The sequence below is a fragment of the Cyprinodon variegatus genome, unplaced genomic scaffold, assembly GCF_000732505.1.
Source record: "Cyprinodon variegatus isolate N-32 unplaced genomic scaffold, C_variegatus-1.0 Scaffold70, whole genome shotgun sequence".
Taxonomy (NCBI): Eukaryota; Metazoa; Chordata; class Actinopteri; order Cyprinodontiformes; family Cyprinodontidae; genus Cyprinodon; species Cyprinodon variegatus.
The window spans coordinates 93,823-121,352 of NW_015150523.1; the positions used below are offsets into that span (position 1 = coordinate 93,823).

Below are 27,530 nucleotides of genomic sequence, written 5' to 3' on the forward strand. Positions count from 1 at the left end.
AGAGTTCGGATTTCTTCCATCAAAGCTTCTGTGATATTTATCTGAGTCCATATCCCCGCAGCGTATCCAGTGAACCCGCGCCAGCTGATGAGCAGCCGCACGCAGCTTGTTTCAATAAACTCGTTTAAAGCTTCACTGTCTGTCTCGTCTGAATTCTGGGTCCAAACCTCTGAGCTCCTGACAATTTTTACTGAAGCAGAAGTGAAAAGGAGCCATCCAGGAAATTACTCAAGTAAGAACTAAACTAAGGGCAGAGTAACTTATTATAAGAAAGACTAAACTATAAAGTTCTGTGAAATGTGGGTATTTAAAAAGAAAATGAAGTAATAAAAGAAACGAAATCATAAAAAATTCACTTCTATCACTTTAAGTATCAGACAAACAGTTTTTTTTTTATCCCAAGCTGGGAAATTGCTGTATTGCTCTCTGGATTATATTCTTTCATAATACGCTGCGGATGGCATCAGGTCCAGGTTTCTGGGATGCTGCGCTGACCAGCTGTGTGGCATTTTATTACAGATTGAAAGTAACTTTTGAAAAAAAAACCTAACCCTGAACAGGTAATGTACAAACTTTTAGCACTGCAGCAAGGATAGTAAAAAATTCTAACTTTACTGCAAATAGTATACTATTATTATTAATAATTTAAAACCTGAATTAATAAAATGTTAACAGCTTGTTTTTATATAACCTATCAATGACCCTGATGAGAAAAAAAGATATAAGAGCTAAACGGCGTTTTTTGAGGATTTACTAATAAAATTGAGTTTGTTTTTTTTAAAGAGCATTTATAAAAGTGGACTTTAGTCATATATTTCTCCATTAAATAAACTTAATTAAAAAAAAAACATGGAGATATTGGCCACATCTGCCAATGAGATATTTACCAGCACGTGCTCAGGAAGGCTTCCTGATGTGGCAACGGTGGTGGTGAAAACATTGTCCTCTGCAGCTTGCACATCTCTCACAGTCACTGACGTCACCTCTGATCAATCACAAAAGAAAAAAAATATTAAGGTACAAAAAAATTACAATGAAACAATTAATCAGATTAATCCATTACTGAAATAATCAAAAACTAATTTAATAATAGATTTATCGTTAACTCGGGTATAGAGACCTTAAAACATGCTTAGAGCAGTAATTACATCAAAGTTGTAAAGAAATATATAAACATTTTGCATGGAAATAGAAACAACTTTTTCATCTGTCAATATGCCCTATCCAGCACTCCTCGAGTGGTTTAATTTTGTAAAAAATTTTCTTTAAGTAACCTTTGGCTACCAGATCATTAATTAATTAATCGAGAAAATAATTGACAGATTAATCGATTTGCATAATAATCATTAGCCGCAGCTCTGCAATTAATACAAGGAAACTACATTAAATTAATAAATGGAGACAATAAAATAAAATTAAATACCAAAAATGTTTAATTTTTGAAGTGTTCATTTTTTAATTATTTCTGAACTAATTTGAGCAACAAGCAGTTGTATCAAAGTTAGGATAATGTAGGGGGAACAACTCCTCTTCCTTAGAAAGCCGAAAGGTACTAGTATTCCTATGCAGCTGTTCACAAAATATTACAAGGTGATGACTGAAAGCCTCCAGAAGAGGAAGGACTGAAGACAGAACAGGATGCTGCCGTCTACTGGATCTGGACACATCGCTTGCAGATCCAGTCTATCCCAACAACCCACTGTCTCCATTCATCCATTCTGAAAAACATTTAGGAACGTGCAGCCTGACACAGTTTTTTCTCCCCTAATGATGCTCACTTTTGGTCTTTCTATAAGTATTTTTATTTGTGTCTTTACATTCATACATGCACCTAAATAAATATATATATATATTTTTATATATATATATATATATATATATATATATATATATATAAAAAAAATATCATGATTGTAACATAATGATAATAAAGACGTAATGATGCGAGTATTGAATGCAGGTATCTGGTCCCTGTTCACAGTGGAAACAGTTTGGATGTTAAGAGGGTGGAAAAAGGATACCTTTTTCTTCTGTGGAAATAAAAATAAAACATCTATGAATCTCCCTCTGGTGGTTAACTAGGTTTCGTACCTGTCTAGGCATCAGAGTGAGGACCATTTTTCCAATTTCACCATCCGGATGAGGACTAGTTGTTGTGCAGTTAGGACATTTTGATGGTCCTCACAAGGTATTTTGCTAATGGATTAGTGCTAAGGTGTGAATTGTGTTATGGTGAGGTATGGATTGGTAATGGTTAGGTTTAGGGTTAGGGAATTGAAAGGATTAAAAATGACTGAAAATCAATGGAAGTCAATGGGAGTAAACACATGGTCCTCACTACATATAGCTGAACAAGTCTATGTGTGTGTGTGCAGAAAGTAATATGCCAGAAGACAATTGAAGAAATTGTTAAAAAAAAAAGGCAAATTCTAATTATGAAGGCAGAAGACAGAAATATGAAACATTTTAAATGTTAAAAATAAAGAGATCAAAATGTATAAAAAGCACTTAAATCCATTTTCTTGTTTGAGTTATCTTGGAAACGCTGTTTAACAGCCAGTAACTACTTTATCCACACACCCAATGTATTCTTCGAAGGAGATTTTTTCCAACAACTTGGGGCCCCCAGTAGCTGCAGGGGCCTCATCTGAATGTCCTAAAGTCTTGCTTACAGTGAGTCTCAGATTTTATGGTCAGCCTCCAAATTTATTTGAATAGAAAACTGAATCAAACTTAATCAAACTCTGACTTCTCAGCCAAAAGGTCTCTCTCATTTATTCTGATAACCTCTGCGCTTGTTAAAGTTGCAGTTTTTAATTTACATTCAGGTACATATATTCCCTAAATGTACATATATTAATGTACACATATAATTTTGTACATATATGATTAATGTACTACGGAAGAGGATTAGGGCTACTGAAAAAAAAAGAAAAGATTTTAAAAAGATTTTATTTCAGTATAATATGAGAAAAAAGACAGAATTTTCTCAGAATTCTGGCTTTTATCTCAAAATTCTGACTTCAATCTCAGAATTCTAATTTTTTTCTCAGAATACTGAGATTAAAGTTAGATTTCTGAGAAGAAAAGTCAGAATTCTGAGAAAGAAAAGTCAGGATTCTGAGAAAGAAAAGTCAGGATTCTTAGATTAAAAATCAGAATTCTGAGATTTAATTCAGAATTATGAGGAAAAAAGTCAGAATTATGAGGAAAAAGTCAGAATTCTTATATTCAAGTCAGAATTCTGAAAATCTTGGCATATTAAACTGAAATAATATTTAAAAATCAGTGGTTTTTTTCAGTGGCCCTAATCCTCTTCCGTACAAGTGCATATTATCTAGTTATCTCCGTTAAGAGTAAAAATACTCATTCCATTGGCAAATCATCTTATATACCTACTCAAATTAAGGACAAATACACTTAATTTTAGAAATCCTGACTTATTTCTAGATCTATTTCGTAGTGTAGGTGAGTTTATAAAGGTATCTTGCTGGAGAATGTAAGCTACATTTGAATAAAGTTGGGTTTTACTGTGAACCGTAGAGTTTTGATGGTTGTTTTAAAATGCAGCATTTTGCTCTGTGTGTTTTTATGTGAGACATAAAATAAATAATGCTACATCGGGCTTCTAACTGTCCTGAAAAGCCATAGCCTTGAGCTGCTGCTGCTGCTGCCTACCTGCGAAAGCCGCCTCGGCCTCGTCCGGGTTCGGCTCGGCTCTCATGTCGATGTTTGGCGGTTCCGCTATAACAGACATCGGAGCGGCTTCGGCCTCCGATTCCGTATCCGAGCCCACTCCCTCCACCGGCGACCCGCCGATGGGCGGTTCATCCAGCCCGAGTGCCTTCGTGGCCGAGGCTGCCTCGTCCATTCTTTCGCTAAACGACAAGAACCGAATAGGGCCGAGCATTTGCGGAACCAAGAAGCACATTCAAGGTTCCCGGAGAGCCGCATTAAGTGACGCACAGGTGACGGAGCCGACCAGCCTTTCGCTAACAAAAAACAAAAAAATAAAAATAGACACATTTCGTGGAGGTATGCAAGTAAAGGCAAGCGTATCCGGATAAATTTAAGGGAATTGTAATTTATTTTTATTTCAAATCTACTGCAAGCGATAAACCGGAAAACGCTGACGGAATCCGAGTCGACGCGATGGCAAACTGGCCAATGATAATGGGTTTTTTTTCTGTGTTTCCTCTTTCAGCTCTGACAGAGCGCATTAATGGTGATTTTTAAAATATATTTACCTCATAAAATTATAAGATCTTATAGGTTTAAATCACAAAGACCAAAGAGCTACACTAAAATGTTTTTTAAACCAAAATGTACAATTGATGTAAGGTTCAAGTAGTTTATAGTTCGATTTTATTCGTTTTACCGTTTAATACCAAACATATTGCATATTAAGACATGACAAATAATGCATACGCATATACTATTTAGTTATTACAATAATATTATATATTTACATTATGGAAATGAAAATAAATCAAGCTAATTTTGGAATAATTCCCCAAACTCTTTCTAACCATCTTCATAAATCAACCTTGTTTTTACATTTTTAGAGAATAAATATTGATCAGATTAGAATTCAGCGCAATCCTTTCATTTCTATCGTCTATTTTTAACTTTGATGTGGCTATTCAGCTTTTTCCTCATATTGCTGGTTAGTGATGAACAATATGTTTGCTTATCAAGGACAAAGGTATGAAAAAATAAAAAAACTTAATTTATCCTTATCAGAAAACTGAAAACATACAGTTTCTATGTGCGCTGTAACATCAAAGTCAAATTCCTTGATTTTCTTTACAATCATTGTTAAATATCTGATCCTTAGGAAAAACGAATTTATCAAAATGAACTAAACCAAACAATTTTCTTATACCAGATTCAGTAAAGAGGTTTTTCATTGGTTGAATCTTATTGAAGAAAGAGCTGAAAATGTACTTTCATTTTAGCCCATTTCTTTGAATACAGGGCAACTAATTTCTTTATCTCAGTGGGAAACAGACCTTCTATCTAAAATTCACTGTAAAACCTGCAGTCTAACAACTGTTTTACACAGAAACATTAACACACACATAACTCATTAAAACAAATAAAATAAAGTAGGTCTGCAACTGACAATTATTTTGCAAATTAATCTGTAAATTTATTTTTTTTTATTAATCAATTCATAATTGGACAGCAAAAGGTTCCTTTAATAAGACTTTTTACGTAATTAAACCAAGTGAAACTAAAACCTTTCAATTGAGGAGTTTTGGATAGAGCATATTGACTGATGGAAATGTTTGTTTTTTTTAAATGCAAAATATTTACTTTTTTTTGTTGATATAATTGCTGCTCTAAGTGGGTTGCTCTGTCAGCTTAAGGCATTTTTGAGAGTCTCTACTCCAATAAATGATTATCCGATTACCAAATTAGTTGATGATTATTTCAATAATCGATTATTCTGATTAATCGTTTCAGATAAATAAAAGCCTAAAATAAAGTCTTCTTTCAAATCTGTTTAATGAACTAGGAGGGGCTTGTAGCAGCAGTGGAGCCGTTTAATTTTCTACCTTGTCAAGAGATCAATTCTGTCACACCACCAACAAGATTTATTATTATACAAAATGCTTTAGCACTATGTACAAATAACCCAGCAGAAAATATTAAACATTTCCTGGTCAAAATCTAAATAATCCAATATAAACAGTAAGTAAACTTAATAAATCTCAACTAGTTTTCTCCCTTGGGTTTTTAACACCAGCGTTTAGGTAGGAAAGCAAAAAAAAAAAAAAAAAAGTTGCATTGGAATTTACTGAAAACATGATTATAAATCAAACTATCTGTATATTTTGGTCAGATTTCTTCATTTTTTCCTAAACTAATAAACAGCTAAACAACCTAAACATTAAAAGGGTATTAGTTAGAATCTCGTGAGCAAAGATACATTTGCTGAAAGTAATGACAGAATTTTTAGCAAACATTGAATAATATTTCCCTCATTCAATGTTTGATAGAAATTCTTTCAATACTATCAGTGAACATTAAATGAGGGACTTTATTGTTAGTGGTTCTTAAATGCACAATTCTGGCTCTCCTGAATATTCATAGACTGCAGGAGAGCAAATTAGCATTAACTGGATGGATACAGAGCTATAAATATAACACTAAGTTTAAAGTCAATTGGATCAGATCTTAGTTTTTAAGACCAAAGTAGTAAAAAAAAGAAATTCAATCAGTTGGCAACAGGTGTTTTTGTTTGAATCTAAATGTTGGGACAGGACTAAAGTTTTTAAGCTCAAAATGAGACATTCCATCAATTACTCAGCAATATAAAGCCAAAATCAATCCTTGTTCTGTTATTAAATCGTATTTGGGAGAAATTCTGATCATTAGGCTTTGCCGCTCAGCTGTAACCACAATTATTGGCCTACCTGGTTCTCATAGCCGTTATGTTGCCATGACTTAACAGAGTGAAAATTCAGTCCATTTAAAACCTCTGTTCTGCGTCAATGTCTCTCAGTTGATCACAAGGACGTTTAAAGGTTGTGTCGATCCCAGTCCACTCTTCGATGTGTTTGAATAAAGCTTTCTTCCTCCTGAACTTTGGATTACTCAGGGTTGCACAAAGGTAGCATAGCTATGTTGATATGCTCCCCGCTCACCATCTATAGACTCCATAAACGCTTGCATAAGAACACCCCATATAGTTTCACCCGCGCTGTACATCAATTCAATTAAACATACACATATATACATCCAGTTTCTTTTCTTATAAAGGGATTATCTTAGCAGATAGCCTTAGAGATAACTCCATCCTAGCTAAGATTTTTCAGATTAAGTTCGGCATCAGAGTGGCTCCCTGGTTGATGATGCTGTCCTGAAATCAGCTATGGATCCTGGAAATCAAGTAGTAAAGAAGAAAAAAGGCCAGGACCAGCCCCCCGGACACATAGCAGAGGAGGCGTCTGTTGTCTTTGCCGGATCGGACCATTGTGGAAAACCGCTTGACGCTGCCGGTTAGCAGGCCGGTCGCACTCAGGAAGTTGGAGTCCTGAAAGTAGAAAGTTATTATAACTTCAGTTTCTGTCAATATAAAGCTTAAAATGTCTACCTGCACTTCGTTAGCTGGGCATGAACGTTAATCAGAGCTAAATGTTTCACTTTGTAAGGAGTGCTACCCTTATGCTACATTCAGACCGCAAGCAGCAGAAGCAGCTAGTTTACATGCAAAGTTAATGGTTGACGCGCATCAAGGCGCAGCAAAAGGTCCCGCAGTGTGTTTTGAGCAGCAGGTGCAGTGCGTCATGAGCGTTTGGGCATATGACACACTGCAAACGCAGCTGCTGCTGGAGTTGGAAAATTTTAACTTTTGCTGCTCGACGCACTGCATCAACCAATCAGAGAAGCTGATCTGGGAGCTGGTGGGGAGAGAGACACATCGCTGATGATACAGATCACTATGATCACTCCTCTGAAACAGTTTATTGACGCCTAAATTAACCTAAAATGCCGAAATCTGCCAGCAAAAGATTTTCGCTTTTATTATCCGGGTGCACAGAGTTTGGATTACGTACATGAAAACCGCCTACCAGCCGCTGCGGAAAACCGCGAAGAGGCGACCGGGCTATAGGCTGCTGTTGAATGGGATTCCTACTGACAGCGCATAGCCGGTATGTGGGCGTCTGAGCGGCCCCGACAGCAAAATAATATTTGAATCAAAGATCGTAATCTGGATGAACTGACTGCACAGATGAAGTTTTAATGTGGACTTTCTCACTTAAAAACATATTAAAACTACTTTTTACCCACTGATCACAGAATATATAGCTGCCATTGTTACAGGCACAGAAAGGATAGAGTAGCTCCACCCAACACACATCAGACCCACTTTCCCACCGCGCAGCTAAAGCAGCAAAGATTCTTCAGCTGCACGTCAGAACTAAACTGTACAAGCATCAAAAATGAAGCAGCAGACGCAATTTTGATGCTCTTGCTGCTTTAGGTGTGAACGTAGCATTAGAGAAGAATATAAAAGGGATAAACATCTTAACTTTACAGAGAAAAATATTCAAAATAAATATCAGCGAGGCAAGAATGACTCACCATGTTGTCCAAGTAGTCGTTCTGATCCTCCGCCTCTCTGTCGATGTCATAAGCCAGCTGTCAGACAAAGATTAAGTAAGAATTCGAGATCGACCGATGCATGTTACACTTTGACATCCGTCTAATCAATCCCAGATACATGCTGCCAAGATTTGTGGGATGATTCTTAGCTGATTTTGGTTCTCCTTCCTTCATTCGCAAGATAAAGAATGTTAGATAAGGCTCAATTTAAACCAAACAGAAACATTTATTAACCAGTTAAATGTAACATTAACCATGGATGAGAAGTGGAGGGAGCAGCAATGCATGCGCTACACGTGATCTCAAAGCACAGATGCTGAATGCACTAATGAGTTAGCCAATGCATGAAAATACCGAATAAAAAGAGCCAATATCGGCCACAAATATTTGCGGTTTACTGTTATTTTATTGGCTTTCCATGGAGCTTTCTAAAGTAAAGAATAAAATCTGCAAACTGTTAAGATTTGTTAAACATTTATCTGTAATTTAGACATTAAATCATTTTGATTCTTGTATAAAAATTTCAAGGAACTCTGAATTTCTGAGTAGTGTCCAATAGCTAGCTTAAACATGTGCTTGTTTTGGATATTTATTAAGTTTCCATGTATCTGACTGATCTGCTTCCTCCAGCACTGGACCAAGGCTCCAAATCCACACCAGGATCTCCCTGGGGATGGTTATCAAAAATGTAATTTCTTAAAAATGTGATGACGACCAGTTAAAACTGCTGATGAAGTCAAATTAAAGCTGACTGAGAGCTTTAAATTTCAAGAAGAGACACTGATAGAAGTTTAGACAAAGATGCGGAAACTGGAAGCAGAATCACTAAACAACCAGCAGGTAGACGGACATCCAAGCACAATCACTGTAAGGGCGGTAGAAGAGGTTTAGTGAGCCTTACGCACAGATTTCAACCTGGAGACTTTACTGGCCAAGTTTTCAGCCAACCGCTTGTTTTCAGTATCCAGCATGTCGTCCATGGAGCCATGACCTGAACACACACAGATACAAAGGATCATATGTGATGCACATGATTGGTGATATTTTACAAATTACTGGATTAATTTCTTATTGATTAGACAGTTACTGCAATCTCTGATGCCAAGCAAACAATTCATTTCAACACAAAGGAGCTGGGCTTTAATAAGCTAAGAGAGATGTTCATTCTAGGGATGCAACTAACGGTTATTTTGCAAATCGATGAATCTGTCGACTATTTTTTCAATTAATTGATTCATAATCGGATAGGGAAAGGTTCCTTAAACAAGATTTTTTAAGAATTTAAACAACATGGAACTAAAACTATTTAAGATGACGAGTTCTGGATAGAGCATATTGACAGAAGAAAACATGTCTAATATGTTTTTTTATTTTTTTTTTATATTTCCTGCTCTAAGTAGGTTGCTCTTTCAGCTAAAGGCATATATTATAGTCTCTATAACCCAGTTAACGATTACTAAATTAGTTGACGATTATTTTGTTCAGCCCTAAAAATAAACTAAATCGATTAACTAGTCGTATTGTTTTAAAGTGGAAAGTTTGTTTTTTTTTAACCAGCAACAGAAACCACATTTAAGTCTGTCGTGTGAAAAAAGTTTTCAGCTATACAAGTCCAGTTAAATAAACAGAGATTGATAGATTTCACTCAATCTGCACTTTATTTACTTTGCAAAGTTAATTGAGAACAAGATATTCAGCACATCACATCAGCATGATGGTCTGCCCTGTTCTGTCTTTAGACAGAGTCGCTCCCTTACTCAAAGTAGGCAGAGTCAAAAGAAATTACAGACACTTTGGTTAAACATTAACACGTTAAAATAAACAAAAAGATGGGAATAAGGATATCTTGTCGACACGCCCTCATCTCACTCAGACATTTTGTGGCCTTGCAGGTGAAACAAACTGAGTTAAAAACATTTTTTCCAGAGACTAAATAGATTAACTCAATATATGAAGTAAGAAATGAATAGAAATCTAAAATTTCTGATGACATAGTCCTACTATGAGCTGCTGTATTTCTTAACTGTTAAGTTACTTTCTTACAACTCCTAAATACACATCATTAATTAGAGTATCTGTTCAATAGTTATGTTAAAGCTTTGTCACTCAGGACAAACTCTTTAAATAACACTTCATAAATTATATGTATTAAATAACAAGGAGACATGACAACAGATTCTGTTAGATATTGTAATCTCACTCAGAGCAGAGAAGTTGCTTAGATGTACAGAAGGCAGCTGCTCACCCCCGGGCTCACTTCTTGGGAAGTGGCCCCGACTAACGGTTAAAGAGGCATTTTATACATCTCCAGTCTGCCACATCATCACATCATTACATCTCACACGTTAGCAGGTGAGTAAACATCCATGGCTCCAGCCTTATCAACATATTACTTCATTCTTAGCTGAAGGACACCGCTTTCATTTCATTCCCAAATATTTGCCACATACAGAATGCAGAGGCGTAGTCAGAACATTGTTATAAGGGTGGCCAGGCAGTAACCAATGTACACTGATGGGTGGCCGAAAGTGGATCGGCACCAGAACCTTAAGGTCAACAAGAACCTTAAGATCTATACTGATCCAACAGGAAAATTAATGAGCAAAACATCCATATTTTCTAAAAAAAAAAAAAAAAAAAAAAAGACAAATTATACTTTCCTACATCCTTTGCTAACTAATAGACACATATATTTAAAAATCTGTAATTTCTAGATAAAAGGTATAGTGGATAAATTCTTTGAGTTTTGGGGCGTAAATTTTTTCCATTGTCATTACTTACCTATTTGTGTCAATAAACATTCTGCATAAAATTGATATTTAAAAGCACTAATATCTAAATAAATTGATTATTTGATAAGTTTTTATTAAAATTGTTATTTATCTATGATTTCAATGAAGACTCCTAGATGACTTGCAGAGACACATCATTTTCTCCTTACCCCATATAACACAAAATCTAATCTAATAATTATGTACTTATCATCTTTGATGTTAGTAATTGATGTGTATAATTAACCACAAAAAAATGTAAATTAATTGAATATTCCACTCCAGAGTTTTACTGCTGCCACCATCTGTATTAGATGTAAATAAATGGTAGGGTGGCCAATGAGTGGGTAAGGGTGGCCATGGCCACCCCTGGCCCCCCATCTAGCTCCACCCCTGACAGAATGAAGATTATAACTGAATACTCGGATAGAGAAACTGTCTTAATTCAATAAATTATTGGGGAAAACATCTGTTCTGACCCGCAACAGGCAGCTAATATTAAGGTGTAATAAAGTCACACGGCATCAATGATAATTATCCTAACAGTTCCCTATGCAAATTTAAACCTTTTTTTTTTAAGAGCGAACTAAACGCTTGGACAAAAAGCGAAACCTTGGTTTAGTTCAACATCTGCCGACAGTATTTTCTTATTTCGTGTGAGATAGAGATATTCTGTGAAAGCAGCCATCGACCTACATCTAGTGCTGCTGGACAGAAACTTGGGAAGTGTTTAGCTTCATAAAATTAAGGCTTAAACCGCGCATATAATCCCGCCCACAATACAGGAGGGATTAAAGGAAAAGGTTAGCAGATAATTTCCCCATTAAGGAATAAAACAAGTTATTTATGTTAACAACGGTTAAATATGTAGAGATGAATACATGTCGAAAAACAAACTACCTCGGTTCCAGTCCGCCATGTTGGTCGCCAACGTCACCATCAGCTGTTCGCGCGCACGTGATCACCTTCGGTTTTTTTTTTGTTTTTTTTTTTTTGTATCAACAAGTTCTTACAGAACAAAACTGTTTGCCAGGGACATAAATATTAAAAGGGACACTACAAGAAATAATTTATTAGGTTTGGTATAGCCGATAGAAAGAAATTCATTATTCGTCATAAAAAAAAAACTACGGAAGATGATTAGGGCCAAAAAAGAAAGTTAACTGATTTTTTAATTTTATTTCAGTTTAATATGAGAAATAAAAGTCCGAATTCTGACTTTACTCTCAGAATTCTGACTGTAATCTCAGAATTATGACTTTGATCTCAGATTTCTGACTGTAATCTCAGAATTCTGACTTTGATCTCAGAATTCTGACTTTTTCCTCAGAATTCTGACTGTAATCTCAGAATTCTGACTTTAATCTCATAATTCTGACTTTAATCTCAGAATCTTGGATCTTAACGTAGATGGGCACCATGAAGGAAGAGATGTGGGAGCACTCAGCTTCACTGACAAAGATGTGAGTTGTTTGAGAGGGTCAGTGACACTTTGGTGAAAAATTAGGCGACTTTTTACGTGGCTAACGTGTCCCCGTGATGCTATTTCATTAATGGAAGAGCAGAAGGTGATTAAAACAAGAGAACTAGTCTGTAAAACAGACATGGCTATGGCTTGATTCTAACATGTTTGTTATCTGTCAGAAAACAGTCAGAATTCTGAGATTAAAGTCAGAATTCTGAGATTAATGTCAGAATTCTGAGATTAAAGTCAGAATTCCGTGAAAAAGTCAGAATTCTAAGATTAAAGTCACTTTTTTTCCATATCAAACTGAACAAACATCAAACTGAAATAATATTTAAAAATCAGTTGACTTTTTTTACTTCTTGAGTGGCCCTAATCCTCTTCCGTAAAAAAACGGTTACTAAATACATTTTGCTGTGAAACCTGTGAATCTTCCAGATTATTGATAATTGTGCTGAATTGAGAAAATTTGTGCATTTCCCAAATTATTTCTTATGTATTTTTTTTGAAATTTTTTTTTACCATCTAAATATCCCAGGATAATACTGTTCCCAGAAGCTTTCATTAAAAGCCCGCCTGTAAATCCAACAAGGAGCTGTAAAACATTCATTGGGATAGCAGCAAAAACCTCACCATATTCCTTTAGTGTAACTGCAACGTTGAATTTAGAAAGAAATTATTTGAAAAGTAATAGTTGACCCTCAGATTTCCTAAATCGTGAAACTAAACCATAACCACTATCAACCTAGTTTTGTTCTACAAAGATCTGTTTTTATACTAAATAATTCTGTTATTCCAAATGTAATAGCTCCACCGGCAGCTGAAAAAGTTCAACCTGCCAAGGACAGTGATGGTGCAGTTCTACTCCTCCATCATTAAGTCCCTCCTCACCTCCTCCATCACCATCTGGTATGATGGTGCCAACACAAAGGACTGTGGTTGATTGGCTGCAATAATCGTTCTCTCCAGAATCTGTACACCTCCAGGACTCTGAGGCATGAAGGGAAGATTTTGTGTTTATATTATACATAGCTTTAGATAGATCCTGTATTCTGTACAAATATCTAATTTGTCTGCACCATCAACACCAACCCAAATTCCCTTTCAGTGCAAACCTAATAAACTTGATTCTGAATGTAGGTGATAAATTAAAATTTGTTCAGCATCCTTCATGCCAGCAGAGCTTTCTTGGGGAAATTTGCCAACATGTATGACATGATTTTAATACCTAGCTCCTATCCCTTCACCATTTGCAGGGTCAACGGAAAGCACACCATCCAATTCTTCAGCTTCAGCCTACTGTGGTGAATCAGCCTTAGTGACGCACGAAGGATGCAACCTTCCAGAAAATAATTACAAAACACCAGATGTCTATGTAATAGGTAATGAATAATAACTCTGCTGATAGCCATAGTCTAAATTACTAACTTGAGGAAAGAAACTCAATTTTAAACAAATAATCCAAAAGTGGGTAGAAGACTAAAATACCTTGCTGAATAAGCAGATTTCTGTTATAATAATTTAACTCACAATCATTAATAGGTTTTACCCTTGATTTGAATGACCTATTAATTGACTATAACTTCCAGTTCTAGTTATTCAATATATTTATAATCTGCTGGAACAATTGCATAACAATAACATATCACCAACAACGTGTTTCTCTGCACTGTTCTGCATTTAGTGTCTAAATAAAGTTTGGCTCCAGGATTTAATTTCCTAGCTAAACACAGCCCACAGCATAATTTATTAAATGCCACTTCTTTGTATACATGTAGTTCAAAACTCCTCCCAGTATTCTTTAGATTTTTTTGGCGAAGACCAACTAAATAGTTATTATATTTTACTATTTAATTATTGATACTGGAATTCTTGCCTTTATGTTCAAATGGAGCTGGCAATTCTGCTAATCTTAATGAACTGAAACTGTAAACAGTATTATACTTAGTAGTGTACTGATGATATATCACCACTGGGGGACAGCAAATATATACACGCCATGCAACTATCACACACCAAGCATGTTGAATTCCAACCTAAAACCATTTTAAACAGAGTTAATTTAATAGACCTCTGTTAACTGTTTGAGTCTGTTATAGCGGTCTGATGCTAAGGCAGACATGAGGGTGGTAGAGAGGTCATCACTACCTGTAGAGGGGAAACATTTGACAACATTGGAAGAGAAAAAAAGAGTGATATCCTTGTGCATATGTTTGTGTGCCTCTGTGTTCAGTTAATCCTCCTCTATCACTATGGGCTGTAATCTACCTGTGTGTGTTGTGCCATCTGACGTCAGACTGCTTCTCTAGTTAGGCACTAGATGAGGGGGGCAGAGCACTGAGAACTGATAGTGTCACAGGGTTTTTTAAAAGTTTAAAGCATTAGTTCTTGATCTGCTTGCTTTGCATTTGAAATACTTTAATTTCTTTTTTATAACCGCTTTACATGCTGACCCAACTGTAGGAAACTCAGCAGCTAAGAAGATATACTAATATTAATTTAGGTTAATGCATTTCTCTTAAATGCAGAGTGAAAACAGGTTTAAATGTGTGCACAGACACCTGCACATCCCCTCTCAACAGGAGGAGCTGCAGGAGCAGCCGCGGTCTCTATGGAGCTCACTGAAGCCACAGATTGTCTAATTAGATTAGGCAAGGCTTTCCTCAGATAATCATTTAGCCAGCTCTGTTCTATTTTGTGTACTTTTTTCTTGGTTTTCCTGCAATAGAGCGCTGCTCATGCCTGTCATCATGCTGAAGGTCAGGCACATTTCTCCTCAGTTTGATGAGCAAAGCGTTGGTCTGCAGAATGATGGCTAATGTACTGCTGCTGGGTTATACACTGGTTCTGGACCTGTGGCTGTCTCACTGATCAGAGTAATCGGACTGCCACTAATACCTGCTGCTAACCGGAGGCAATGGGGGAAGTTTGTGTAAGTACAACCTTTCTTCTTCTCAAGGCTTCTAATGCAAAAAATGTTTCAATTGTTTTAATTAGATATGATTATTTAGTGACAGAGCTGCAATCAAAACACATTTGAAAGGTTTCACTGAACTGATAAGCAGGAGAAAATAAGATTTCCAATTATCTCAGTGCAGTTTTTGCTGTGGGAAGATTAGGGTTCTTTTTTGATGTGACACATTTACTATTATTTTTTATTTTAATGGATTTTTGTTTAAGCCTTGGAGAGTAGTTACTAGTTTTATCCACTAATTTGACATTCGTGACTTGTCTTGATTATGGCTCAGTTTTCTCCTATTCTTGAGCCTTGAACAGGCTGCCTGTCCCTCCTTCAGATTAAACCGGTCTGACTGATTGACACAGCAGCTTACAGTTGAAGGCACTGAGGTCACAACCTGTAGGAAACAAACATAAAGACGCTCACAGTCAAACGGAGGGCTAGAAGTCATACCTCTACACACTCAAACTTAGTTACCTTTTAGAATTTGTGTTTGTTTTTTAGAGGAGCAAATGTTGCAATATTAAGTGACCTAATCCTCATTTTCTGTTTATGTATTTATTTAGTTTATTGGGCATCGTATGTAATATAACAGCAAGAAGTAGTTAAAATAAAATAAAAAAATGTTAAAGGCAATTTATGGATATAGCAGGTATGGAATAACCTTACCTGCAAACTACATTTTTGCATTATCTGTGAGTTTATAAAACCAAGAAAATTCATCTTGTAGGCACTTCGGCTTGAATGGATTGAGTCCGACCCCAGGGGTCAGCCGTTCATGCTGCAGTATTAGGATCCATGATTTGCTGTAACAGTCGACTTTTTTTGTGAAATATTTGTTTTAATGTAAATACAATGCAGTAAAAGTAACAATAAGCTGTTTAGTTTATACAAATGTGAATAAAATATTGTCCCACAGAATTCATCATGTTGTTTACACTGCAATGAATTCTGGGTAGCTGATGTATAGTAGGCTATGTCGTTTAGGGCTAGCTCTGTGCAGTCAAAACAGCAGTTAGGGATGTTGAGCCTTTTAAATTGAAATTGATGAAAAGAGGGCAGAAATGTCTGAACAAGTTGTTCTTTGTGTGGCTGCTGCTTTGAGATGCTAACCTATATGGAGAGCTATAATACAAAGAGGCTGTTTACAGTTTGCATCAGGATCAAAACTGTGTTTTAAAACGAATTATAGATTTTCATTGGCTGTGTCTGAACGCCCGCCCTAAATCCCCCAATCACTATATAGAGTGGGGACTATATAGTGGACCTTATAATGAACTGAGTTAACCGACTATCCGGACAGATGATCACTACTTTTCACTCCCCATTGGTCACATAGGCTGCGTCTCAAATCGCAGGCTGCGTCCTCGGAAGTACGCAGCCTGCGAATTGAGACGCAGCTATAATGCCGCCTCTCCGACAGTGCAAGCGCCATCTTTGTTATTTTTGGCCGCTCTCATTACCTGACAGCTGGCTGCTGTCACAACAAATTCCATGATTCTTTGCAAGGAAAGCTCTCATGAAGCAATCTGGGATATATCTGCTTGTCTAGAGACCATGGATGAGCACTACTTTTCAAGGTGCATTGTGGGAAATTTCGAGTCCACTACTTTTTCATCTACTAGAGCTGTGTCCGAACATCCGCTCTATCCCCTAGATCCCTCAATCACTATATAGAGCGGGGATCTATATAGTGTACTTTATAGTGAACTCGATTAACCGACCGTTTGGATGGATGATCACTGCTTTTTGCTGTCTGTTGGTCAGGTGACTCTGCCTCCCTGCACGGTACCTGGGCACTCATCTAAAATGGCGTAATCACTATATTGTGCCCTATGTTCGGACACAGCCGCTGTCACTTTAAACAGTTATTGATTTCTATTGCCTTCCACCAATGATATTAGCTCTAGCTAATATAGTTACCAGTAGATCGCAAACTGAATGTATTTGTTTGTTTCAAAAGATATTGTGTGTATGACTCTAGCCTGATAAACCAGACTAAATGTGAGATTAAAATTGTTTTTCAAACCGCTGACTGTGCCTTTTGGCCAACGCTGTGACCAATGAGTGCAACTGACTGTGACGTAGTAAGGGCGACAGAAAGTTGGTGGGGGAGTGTAAACAAACAGTCTGTCGGTAAAACGACGAATACGTCCTTCTTAAAAATGAATGAGCGTAGAGCCTCTTCCTGCTCACTTTTCAACGAAAACCTCAAGTCTAATCCTTCTAAACTGATTCCAAAGCTAAGTCAAACGAAAACTGTTAATAGTTGTTGCCATCTTCCTTGTTGTGCTTTCTCGAGCGTCACACAGCTTTGTCGTTACGCCCTCAAAACCCCGCTTACTTTGCATCAAAAAATTGAAAACATCTGTGCGTTGTGATTGGCCCACCAGTTCTTGGGCCTGGGGCATTAATCGAGGTTAGACCACTCGCAGGCAAAAATGATTTTGGCTGCTGGCGGGTGGGGCTAGTTTAGTAGTATAGTATGACTCATGAAAACTTTGAGGGAGCGACACAGTGTGGCGTCTAAATTTACACCAGTCAGATGGAATACCATAAAAAACAACTCTGGTAATGTTAGCCTCACTGTGTTTTTATTGAGGGTTCCAGTCCTGTAAGACCTAACCGGGTTATCAACCCAGCAGGCAGGTGAAATAATGGCACCAAAAAATATCACAAAGTGTTTATGGGCTTTTATGTATCAGAAATGCCAATTTGAGGTTAAACTAGTCGTTGATCCTTTTAAGGCAGGAACATATAGCAACGATGATAACAAGGAATGCAGAACCCACAGCTGAACCAAAATAAACATGGCAGTACAGTCCCCATTTAAGAAATTAACAAACCTGCTTGCCAGGATAGGTTTTTTTTCTGCATTTAATACTCGGGAAAAAAATGTGATATAGGAAATTTAAGCATTACTTTGGATTTCTGCCTCCAGTTACTAAAAACAAATCTCCTAAAGAATTGAATAATTAAGTAATATTGTGTTAAAATTGGTAATTACTAATTCCTCATTGTGTCATCATTGTTAATGGCTATAAGCTGAAGACATAATGATAGTACCTTACAAAAAAAAAAAACAGTCTCACTAAAGTCATGATTTGGATTTGTATTGTCTGTACCTGTATAGCTGACTCTTAGTTTACATCGACGAAGCTGAAAAAGTTATTAATAATAATTAGGCAATATTTTTCAAAACACCTTAAGGATTGTCCAGTTTAATAATATATTTATTGAGCCATCAAAAATTTAGTTTATATATGAAAACATACTTCCAGTATAAAAACATACTTCCATTAAAATTATGACATGTATCAATTTCATAGTGAGTCTCAGCCAACGCTGTTATCTGGGCTGCTTCAGATAAGGAAGCTAAATGTATATGCAACATTTCTTACTTACAGATTTGCTTCAAGACAAGGTTTTTTTTTTTGTATTTTTTCTCAACAGAAATTAGATCAGGCAGTTTTCAAGTCCTGCCACATATCTTCCATATGATTTAGGTACAGATTTTACTCTATCATTTAAAAACATAATTACACCTTTATTAAAACCATCACATTGTGTCTCACTCTTAGCATTCTAGTTTTTATCCAGGACTAATTTTCTAATTATCTTCATTCATCCATCCAAAAGTTTGTTTTTTAAATTTCTTACTTAAACTTTATTTGTCCCAGTATGTCTTGTGACAAACCCTGAATGGAGCTTTTTCGAGCTTCTTTCAAAAGCCATACTTTTATAGGAAAGGTTTGTAGTGCTAAGGAAACAGCAAGTTCACCAATATTCTCTTCCAAACCTTTGAAGCCTTTATAGATGATTTATGTAATGTAATCTCAAGAAACTTTAAAGAGATAATTCCATCAAATCATCCAGTCAGGTTTGTTAAAAGTTTCCATCTAACTAAAAACAGATTATTTCATTCAGTCACTGAATTTGGTACTCTTATAGCAGTGACCCCTAGACAATAAATCAGAATCAAGTTTATTGCCAAGTAGGTTTGCACTTACAAGGATCACGGTCATGGGTAATATTGGTTGGACCAGAAACAGTTTTGACTTCTTTTTTCCTTCTAATCCCAACCTAAATGGATTATCAGAATAGAATCAGAGATAGGGTTGAGACAGAGAAATGAAAAGTGGCTAAAAGTTTGTTTAGATTCACATCAATGTCCCTGGAAGAAATATTTTGTGTTGCTCTTAAATTTGTATGTCACAAAAGCATTGTTGTAATTTTTCCTAATTTAAAAGGAAATATCTCAATTTGTCTAAGGAAGCTGGGATTTTGGTAAAATTTGTATCATTCTTGAATTGCTGTTGAGAAGCCTCTCAAATTTCTTTCCAGGGCCCTAATTAGCACAGACTCAACACTCAGAGAAGTCGTCATCCTGTATCATACAGTTTATAAAATGGAATTATTATTCTCTTAAGTCTCTCAGCTTTCTCAAGGGACAAAACTTAAACACCCCTGAGCTAACACTGTCACTGTTTGGAGCAATATGTTCCTTCGAACTCTATTGAAAGCACTCTGTAACAAGGCTTTACAATAAACAGATTTCAACCTGACACAAAAAAAGGATGAATTAGAAACTTAAAAACATTTATTTGAGACAAAAAGTGCACAGTCTGTGGAATAGAATATCATTAAATCAATGTAACCCTGATACAAAATTCTCACCATGATTGTTTTTATGAGCTTTTATCAAAAGCTAATTGGTACATCCATCTGATTTTCAGCATTTTATTTCAGCCTTACGGCCCATTACGCTGAAATACCCTCGCATGAACCTCCAGTCACCTGATGGATTTTAAGCAGATTTAAATAGTCTTTTTTTTCTATTATTATTAAAATGTATAAAAATCATTTTTTTGCTTGTATTAAGTTTAATGAATGTATGTAAAGGCAATTGTATAAGTGACATACAGTAATGTTTATATGTAATTTCATGATACACTATGTTATGTTTTCTTTCTAGCAGTTCCAACCGATAGGTGACCGGTTCAAGGCCTCGCTCAGTCCACCTCACTTGTTTTGTCCTTTGGAAAGACCCTCCTTGCCTGCTGTTTGTTAACAGAGTGGTGTCCGTTGTGTGGTAGCCTCACTTCTGTCAGTGTGCCCCAGAGCAGCTTTGGTCACAGAGACTTGATAATGCTCTGTACGAGTACAACCTATCTATTATGAGTTTATATGATTTTACTTATCAAAGATTATCCTTGGATAACCATAGGAGCTGTAAACAAATCATTTTATAATGAAGAATTCTGATGAATTATTTGTTTGTTAAACAGCAGCATGTTGGGCAAGGTTGTAGCACTTTTGCCTTGCAGGAAGAAGGTCCTAAGATTGATGCTCAGCCTAGGCCTTAGGGTCTTTCTAGATGGAGTCATAGGCTGTTGGAGATAGGCGCCAAACCCCCTGATCCTGGCAGAACAGTGGTAGAAAATGATGGATAAATGTTGGCTCAACTTTAAACTTGGTGTTCTCTCTGCCTTTTCTTGTCATGGTAGCTACACCTGACCTAATACTCTGTGTAGCTGTCACACCATCCTAAAAGGAGGGATCAGATGGGCTGCTGCAGGGCAAATCTTCATGTTATAGATGATACAAGTGTGCCTGTTCCTTAGCTTTTAATACAATTTACTGATGTCGTCTTTCATCGTTTTGATGAGAAAGCCGTCTTAGAGCTCACTTCCTTAACTGTCTCTTTCTTAGACAAAGCCCATATGGAGTTACTTAACCTTTATTTTCTCCAACATAGACATTATACCTGGATCAGAGCTTCTGTGTGTTTTGTGTCGGACTTTTAGAAGAACTAAGAAGCCCAAAGCTAGCAGAAGAGGTCTGTGAAAAGACGCTGAATGCAGCTGATTCTCAGGCAGTCAATACTAATGCTTACATAACTAAAGATGTATCTCGCTAGACAATGAGCTTCGCTTCTTCTTGGTCCAACCCGGAACTTGATAACTGAGACGCTGAAAATCCAGAAAATGCATGTAAACCTGCACCTGATGACTAAATACTCTCTTGGGAACATAAGGAATAATCTTCCTCATGGTAACAAAAGTTACCAAAACAAAAGTTCAATTTTTCTGATCACTCTAATCTCTGTTTTTCTTTTTAATTTACAGTCAAAGAGACCTTGTCAGGCTGGATCTACACCTCAGTCTTATCACTGAGTCTGCGTTTTTTGATAGAGCGCCCACCAAGCTCCAGACCAAGAAGACATGGCTAGAAACTCTCTTCGTGGGTCCAAACGGCGACGCAGTGCTGAGGCCAACCATGAGCCAGAGTTCAGCTGCTCCCTGCAGGAGCTTCGCTTACTTATGGAGCTTCGAGGACCTGATGCGGTGACGAGGATTCAGGATTGCTATGGAGGTGTTAACGGACTGTGCACGAGACTCCGGTCGTCACCAGTTGAAGGTAATTATGTATTTCTTTCTTTATTTTTTTTTCTCACAAGCTATTTTCATCCAGTAACAATAATTTTTCTTTTTAAGCATCCTGACCCGACAGCTTCATCCTTATATCAACCAGAGCCATTTGCTGGGTGGAAATCTAAAGCAACCTAACTGCAACACAAAACCATAGGGACCTCAGAGACATTTAGGCTGAAAGTTCCTCTGACTGAAATGTTTGGGGGGTTTTTTAAGGTGACAAAACCCATAGTCAAAACTCAGTCCAAATCTATTTATATTGAGGATGACTGCAGGTCTATCAGGAAGCTGACCACACATAATATGGTCTGCAGGAAGATTTAAGTAGACAAATATTTTATTTTGATAAGGGACTCAGAAACGTGCCTTCTCTTTCTGGGTCTACGATGACTTAAAAAAAACAACAAAACCATATGTTCAAGAAAGGTGATACGCTAGACCTTTCTCCTGATAATGTTTACCAAGTTATTTTTGAGCCGGGAAATAGTTTTTGCACCGGTTGCTATCAACAGATACAAACATTGTTGTACACTGTCACCCTCTTCTGGCAGTAATAACACAGCTTCAGCAGCTTTAGCAGCTTTAGCTCCTGCTTTAATAAATATCTACATCTGTATTGTGTTCCACGTCCTACTTATTATCCTACATGCATTATTTTCCAAACGTTTCCCACTGGGTCTTAGACTTTTCCCTCTTCCATTTCAAACCTCTGCTGAGAAAATGCTGACCTGCTGCATGCATGTGCAAAACTTTACATATAGTTATGTGGTCTTTTTAAGGTAAAATCTGAAAATGATGAAGTTTAACAACAAATGGAACAAAACAAAGTAAGACAAAATAGGATATTTAATAAGCCAGCAAGGTACTATCATTTATTCAGAAAACCTGTGTATGCAACCAGAGTGAGCTACTGGCGTAGATATTTGTGAATTCATAATATTTGAAAATGTCCCTTTAAGGTCAGATCCACCCGGATTCATCTAATTTAAGTGTCTTTTCAGAGGAGAATAGGAACTAAAGGATAGAGCTCATCTGACATATCTGTCGGTTCTTAATAGTTGGACTAAGAATGAGAAAAAGAAATAGAAATGGAATAAACTACCATTGAAAATTGGGCTTGTTGGTACCATAGAGAGCCTTGGGGATTATTTTATGCACACATAACACGAAAAATGGCTTCAAAATAAATAAATTCTGTTTTTGCACATTTTGAGGTAAGCCTCTAGAGGGAACTGAAAGAGGGAACTATTCAAAGCGGCATAAATGATTGCTTCTGTGTATTCTGGTGACCTTTCTTACAATATTTTTTAATGTTCTTGATACTGGGATTTTATTTGCGTTAAACTCGTTCCTTTTGGATGAAACGGTGCTGATGACTCTGTGTGACTTTGTTTTGGACCACTGTTCATGTGACTCACCCCACCCCCCCCGGCATGAACTCCATTAAACCAACAGAGGCCATGTTAGGTTAAGTCTGTTCTTTAGTTTGGCTTAGGGGACTGTTAAGCATGTGATGGCCAAAGTCAACTGTAACCTGCAGCCAGTGTTGATCCTGGTCTGAACACATTCAACCTTAATTGTGGGGGGAAACATTTTTTCCTAGTGTTCCTAAGCTCCGGCTCCAGTATTTTTTTTTAAGTACACCATTGCTTACACAATATTAGTCTGCTGTAGTTGGGAACAAGGTTTTGCGCCAGAATTAAATGGACTGAAACATCAGAAGGCAGCCTTAGTCTACTGGTTTTAATAGTGATGCTGATTGAGTGCAGTCACTTTGTTACCTTTAGGCAACTACTTACCCAAATACTTATGGAGAGTTTTGCAAATGTGAAATAACCCCTTTTCCATTTTATAGTACTCGACTGCCTTTTCAGTGTGTTACAGAGTCACAGAACACATGGTGGTAACTGCAGTTTTTAAAAGAAAGTTTAAAATGGTGGTCTATCTTGTCACCCTTCTCCAAAAAACCCCTAATCACAATATTTTTCTTATTCAATGTCACTCCTTTTTATTAGCTTGAAATCCAAGTGATTAGATGTACACTGCAAATCGGTAATTGCGGTATTAACCTAACAGTCATCTTTTTGGACTGTGGGAGGAAGCCGGTGTAGGGACCACATCTGCTCCGGTGGTAAGATCTGCTCGGGTCCCTGTGCATGCCAGTGACGTTACGCTACAGGTTTGGTTTAACGTTCTCACATGATGTAAAATATTGTGGTTGTCCTGACAATGATAATAACATCACACAGCGTCCGTTTGCCAAGTCGGGAGCATTTGTATTGTTAGCATGTCTTGGTCACTTAGCCATATTAAGCTACACTACTTTAAATTTGTGTTAACAACAACCGTTCGTTTCCTAGAGTAGAATAACTGTTTTTGTCTAAAATCTCTATGAAAGTAATTTTTAAGATGCCCCATTTGTCCTCCCCTGCTCTCAGATCTTAATTAAAAAGAATTTTTTGTCACCTAGGTAAATAGCCGAGCGCAGTCTTAGAAAGCAGTATTTTCCTTCATGACTGACAATGATTTTTTTCTACTGTCGGCTACTTTAGATCACTAATGAAATTCAAAATAATAGCAAATATAGGTAATAATATGTTGAGACTCCAAAAGAGATTTGATCCTTAAGAAACAGGTGCAATAGTTTGTTCGAGTGGAGGGCCCCGAGCAGATCTGATCCCCCCCCCCAAGCAGATCTGGTAGCTACACAGGAGTACCCGGAGAGAACTCACGCATGCTCAGGGAGAACATGCAAACCCCATGTAGAAAGACCCTGAGCCAGGAATCAAACCCAGAACCTTTTTGCTGCAAGGCAGCAGTGCTATATGTATGGTAAAATATGCCATCCGGAAATTAAACATTGAAATGGTCTTAAATCAAACCAAGGTTTTGAGAGTAGCTTTGGTGTTTTTCTCAAAAGCAATGTTTTTTATTTTACTTTTTCGAATTTTTTGTATATTTTATTGTTTCAAATATTTTTCAAACTTTATTTTCCAGATTTTTCAAATTTGTATTCTTTTAGTTTGACTTTTAGGAATTACATTCATTTGAAAATATGTATTTACAAATAAATTCTTTTCAATCAGAGCCCAATGCATAGACTGGCTCTTAACTATAAAATGGATGTTGCTAACATCCTGCAGATCAATAAAAATGTGTCCTTTATCTTCAGTCCAGAGGAAACCCTGCCCCCGGCCGGAAGGAGAATGTGAACTGTAAACAAACAATTAGAAGAATGAATTAATCATGAATTAAAAGTGAAAAATTAAAGCTTTTAACCTTTATTCATCAAGAACTGTTTTATACTTAATTTTTGGATTGCACTTTTTGTTTGTATTTCCATTTACAAAAAAAAAATTCTTGCAACAACAATGCCACAAAATTCATTTGATAGTAAAACAACTTAAGATTAATCAACATTTAAGTGGAGCTGCAAAAATTAGCATTAAACTTTTACAGTAATTTGCCAAAAGAGGAAAAAAAAATACACAGAAAAAAGTTAACTAAACCTTTTTTCACCAGGTTGGGGGGTACAGAGGAATGAGTCTTTGACCCTTCCTCTTTCAAAAGTCTGTATAGTCAAATATGCTTCCCTCTCTTTAGCACCACCACCTCATGTTTTCATTTTTTTTGGATTTGGGACTGGGATCTAGGATGATAGGAGAGAACGGTTTATGTAAGTGTTATTTGGGTTGATTTACCATTTGAGATCATCAAAGACCCAATGACAATCTACTTCAGCCAACCAGATTTTGATCTAAAATCTCCTGGTATTTTTAAGAGAACCAGGCAAACATCATCACAGACTCCCAATCACACTTAAAAATAAGCTGAATGTTTGTTTTTTATTATTTTTTTTTATAATTTCAAACCTATAATTTGCTGTTGATGATAAATAGAATAAACTTGTGTGTAATCGAGTCGCCATATAAATGCACCTGCTTGTCATGATCTGCCCTGATAGCTGATAGTTCATTTCACTCATCTTCCTAACTCTGCCCTGTCTCTAATTATCACTCATCTCATCCATGCACAAATCTGGCCTTTTTGGAAGAAAGCCATTTCCTAAAGGTCTTAGCATGGTTGAGTCTAAGTCTAGAAATCAAGAATCTATGGAAAGAACAGCTGCAAACAAATGCTATCCATCCAGACTCACTGAGCTTGAGCGGTTTTGTCAACTTATTGTCACTCCCAACTCATCACAAACTGACTCTTGGTCATGTCCCCTGCTCATTAGATACTGGCATGACAGGGATACCCCTGTTGTCAGTATCTGGCGTGCAGGATTCATGACAGTCTGTATTAGGAACTTCCAAAAAAATGTCCATGATCTGTGAAGTAATAAAATAGCACTAACCCAGCCCTTACCCTAATCCTAACCCCTAAACCTAGAGGAAAAGTAGTATACAGTTAGGGCCAGAAATATTTGGACAGTAACACAATTTCGCAAGTTGGGTTCTGCATGCCACCGCATTGGATTTGAAATTAAACCTCTATAACAGAATTCAAGTGCAGATTGTAACGTTTAATTTGAAGGGTTGAACAAAAGGGTTAGGAATTGTACTCATTTCTTTACAAACACTCCACTTTTTAGGAGCTCAAAAGTATTTGGACAAATAAACATAACCCAAACAAAATAGTTTTTTTCAACTTTTTGTGGCGAATCCTTTGGAGGCAATCACTGCCTTAAGTCTGGAACCCATGGACATCAACAAACACTGGATTTCCTCCTTAATGCTTTGCCAAGCCTTTACAGCCACAGCCTTCAGGTCTTGCTTGTTTGTGGGTCTTTCCGTCTGAAGTCTGGATTTGAGCAAGTGAAATGCATGCTCAATTGGGTTAGGATCTGGTGATTGACTTGGCCATTGCAGAATGTCCCACTTTTTTGAACTCATGAACTCCTGGGTAGCTTTGGCTGTATGCTTGGGGTCATTGTCCATCTGTACTGTGAAGCGCCGTCCGATCAACTTTGCAGCATTTGCCTGAATCTGGGCTGAAAGTATATCACGGTACACTTCAGAATTCATCCTGCTACTCTTGTCTGCTGTTATGTCATCAATAAACACAATTGACCCAGTGCCATTGAAAGCCATGCATGCCCATGCCATCACGTTGCCTCCACCATGTTTTACAGAAGATGTGGTGTGCCTTGGATCATGTGCCGTTCCCTTTCTTCTCCAAACTTTTTTCTTCCCATTATTCTGGTACAGGTCGATCTTTGCCTCATCTGTTCATAGAATACTTTTCCACCTGGGCTAGCTTCTTGAGGTGTTTTTCGGCAAATTTAACTCTGGCCTGTCTATTTTTGGAATTGATGAATGGTTTGCATCTAGATGTGAACCCTTTGTATTTACTTTCATGGAGTCTTCTCTTTACTGTTGACTTAGAGACAGATACACCTACTTCCCTGAGAGTGTTCTGGACTTCAGTTGATGTTGTGAACGGGTTCTTCTTTACCAAAGAAAGTATGCGGCGATCATCCACCACCGTTGTTTTCGTGGACGCCCAGGCCTTTTTGAGTTCCCAAGCTCACCAGCTAATTCCTTTTTTCTCAGAATGTACCCGACTGTTGATTTTGCTACTCCAAGCATGTCTGCTATCTCTCTAATGGATTTTTTTCTTTTTTTTCAGCCTCAGGATGTTCTGCTTCACCTCAATTGAGAGTTCCTTTGACCGCATGTTGTCTGGTCACAGCAACCAAATGCAAAACCACACACCTGGAATCAACCCCAGACCTTCTAACTACTTAATTGATTACAGGTTAACGAGGGAGACGCCTTCTGAGT

General features: G+C 37.0%; 3 protein-coding genes across 3 annotated transcripts in view; 1 reads left to right on the plus strand and 2 right to left on the minus strand.

Annotated features, from left to right (window-relative positions):
• LOC107083202 (deformed epidermal autoregulatory factor 1 homolog) overlaps positions 1-3,899 on the minus strand; it is a 19,434-nt gene extending 15,535 nt beyond the window's left edge. The window contains exons 1-2 of the mRNA XM_015372219.1: positions 3,679-3,899; positions 888-985 (exon numbers count right to left, since the gene is read on the minus strand). Coding sequence (XP_015227705.1) covers positions 888-985; positions 3,679-3,871 — 291 coding nt within the window. The 5' untranslated portion in view covers positions 3,872-3,899. The remainder of the gene's footprint in view (positions 1-887; positions 986-3,678) is intronic.
• Positions 3,900-5,416: 1,517 nt separating this feature from the next.
• bet1l (Bet1 golgi vesicular membrane trafficking protein like) lies at positions 5,417-11,835 on the minus strand. The gene is made up of 4 exons (XM_015372216.1): positions 11,787-11,835; positions 9,021-9,106; positions 8,095-8,151; positions 5,417-7,042 (listed from the first exon to the last, which is right to left on the minus strand). Exons 1-4 carry the CDS (start codon positions 11,824-11,826, stop codon positions 6,875-6,877), a joined length of 351 nt encoding a protein of 116 aa, XP_015227702.1. The 5' UTR covers positions 11,827-11,835; the 3' UTR covers positions 5,417-6,874.
• Positions 11,836-14,830: 2,995 nt separating this feature from the next.
• Positions 14,831-27,530, plus strand: part of LOC107083200 (plasma membrane calcium-transporting ATPase 1-like) — a 53,129-nt gene continuing 40,429 nt past the window's right edge. The window contains exons 1-2 of the mRNA XM_015372217.1: positions 14,831-15,283; positions 21,439-21,730. Of these exons, the coding sequence (XP_015227703.1) occupies positions 21,535-21,730 (196 nt within the window). The 5' untranslated portion in view covers positions 14,831-15,283; positions 21,439-21,534. The remainder of the gene's footprint in view (positions 15,284-21,438; positions 21,731-27,530) is intronic.

Coding starts and splice junctions, on each gene's coding strand:
- bet1l (XM_015372216.1), bottom strand. CDS start 11,826: ATGGTGACGTTGGCGACCAACATGGCGGACTGGAACCGAG. Junction 9,107..11,786: donor CATGGCGGACTGGAACCGAG/GTAGTTTGTTTT, acceptor GTGTGTGTTCAG/GTCATGGCTCCATGGACGAC. Junction 8,152..9,020: donor AAGTCTCCAGGTTGAAATCT/GTGCGTAAGGCT, acceptor TTTGTCTGACAG/CTGGCTTATGACATCGACAG.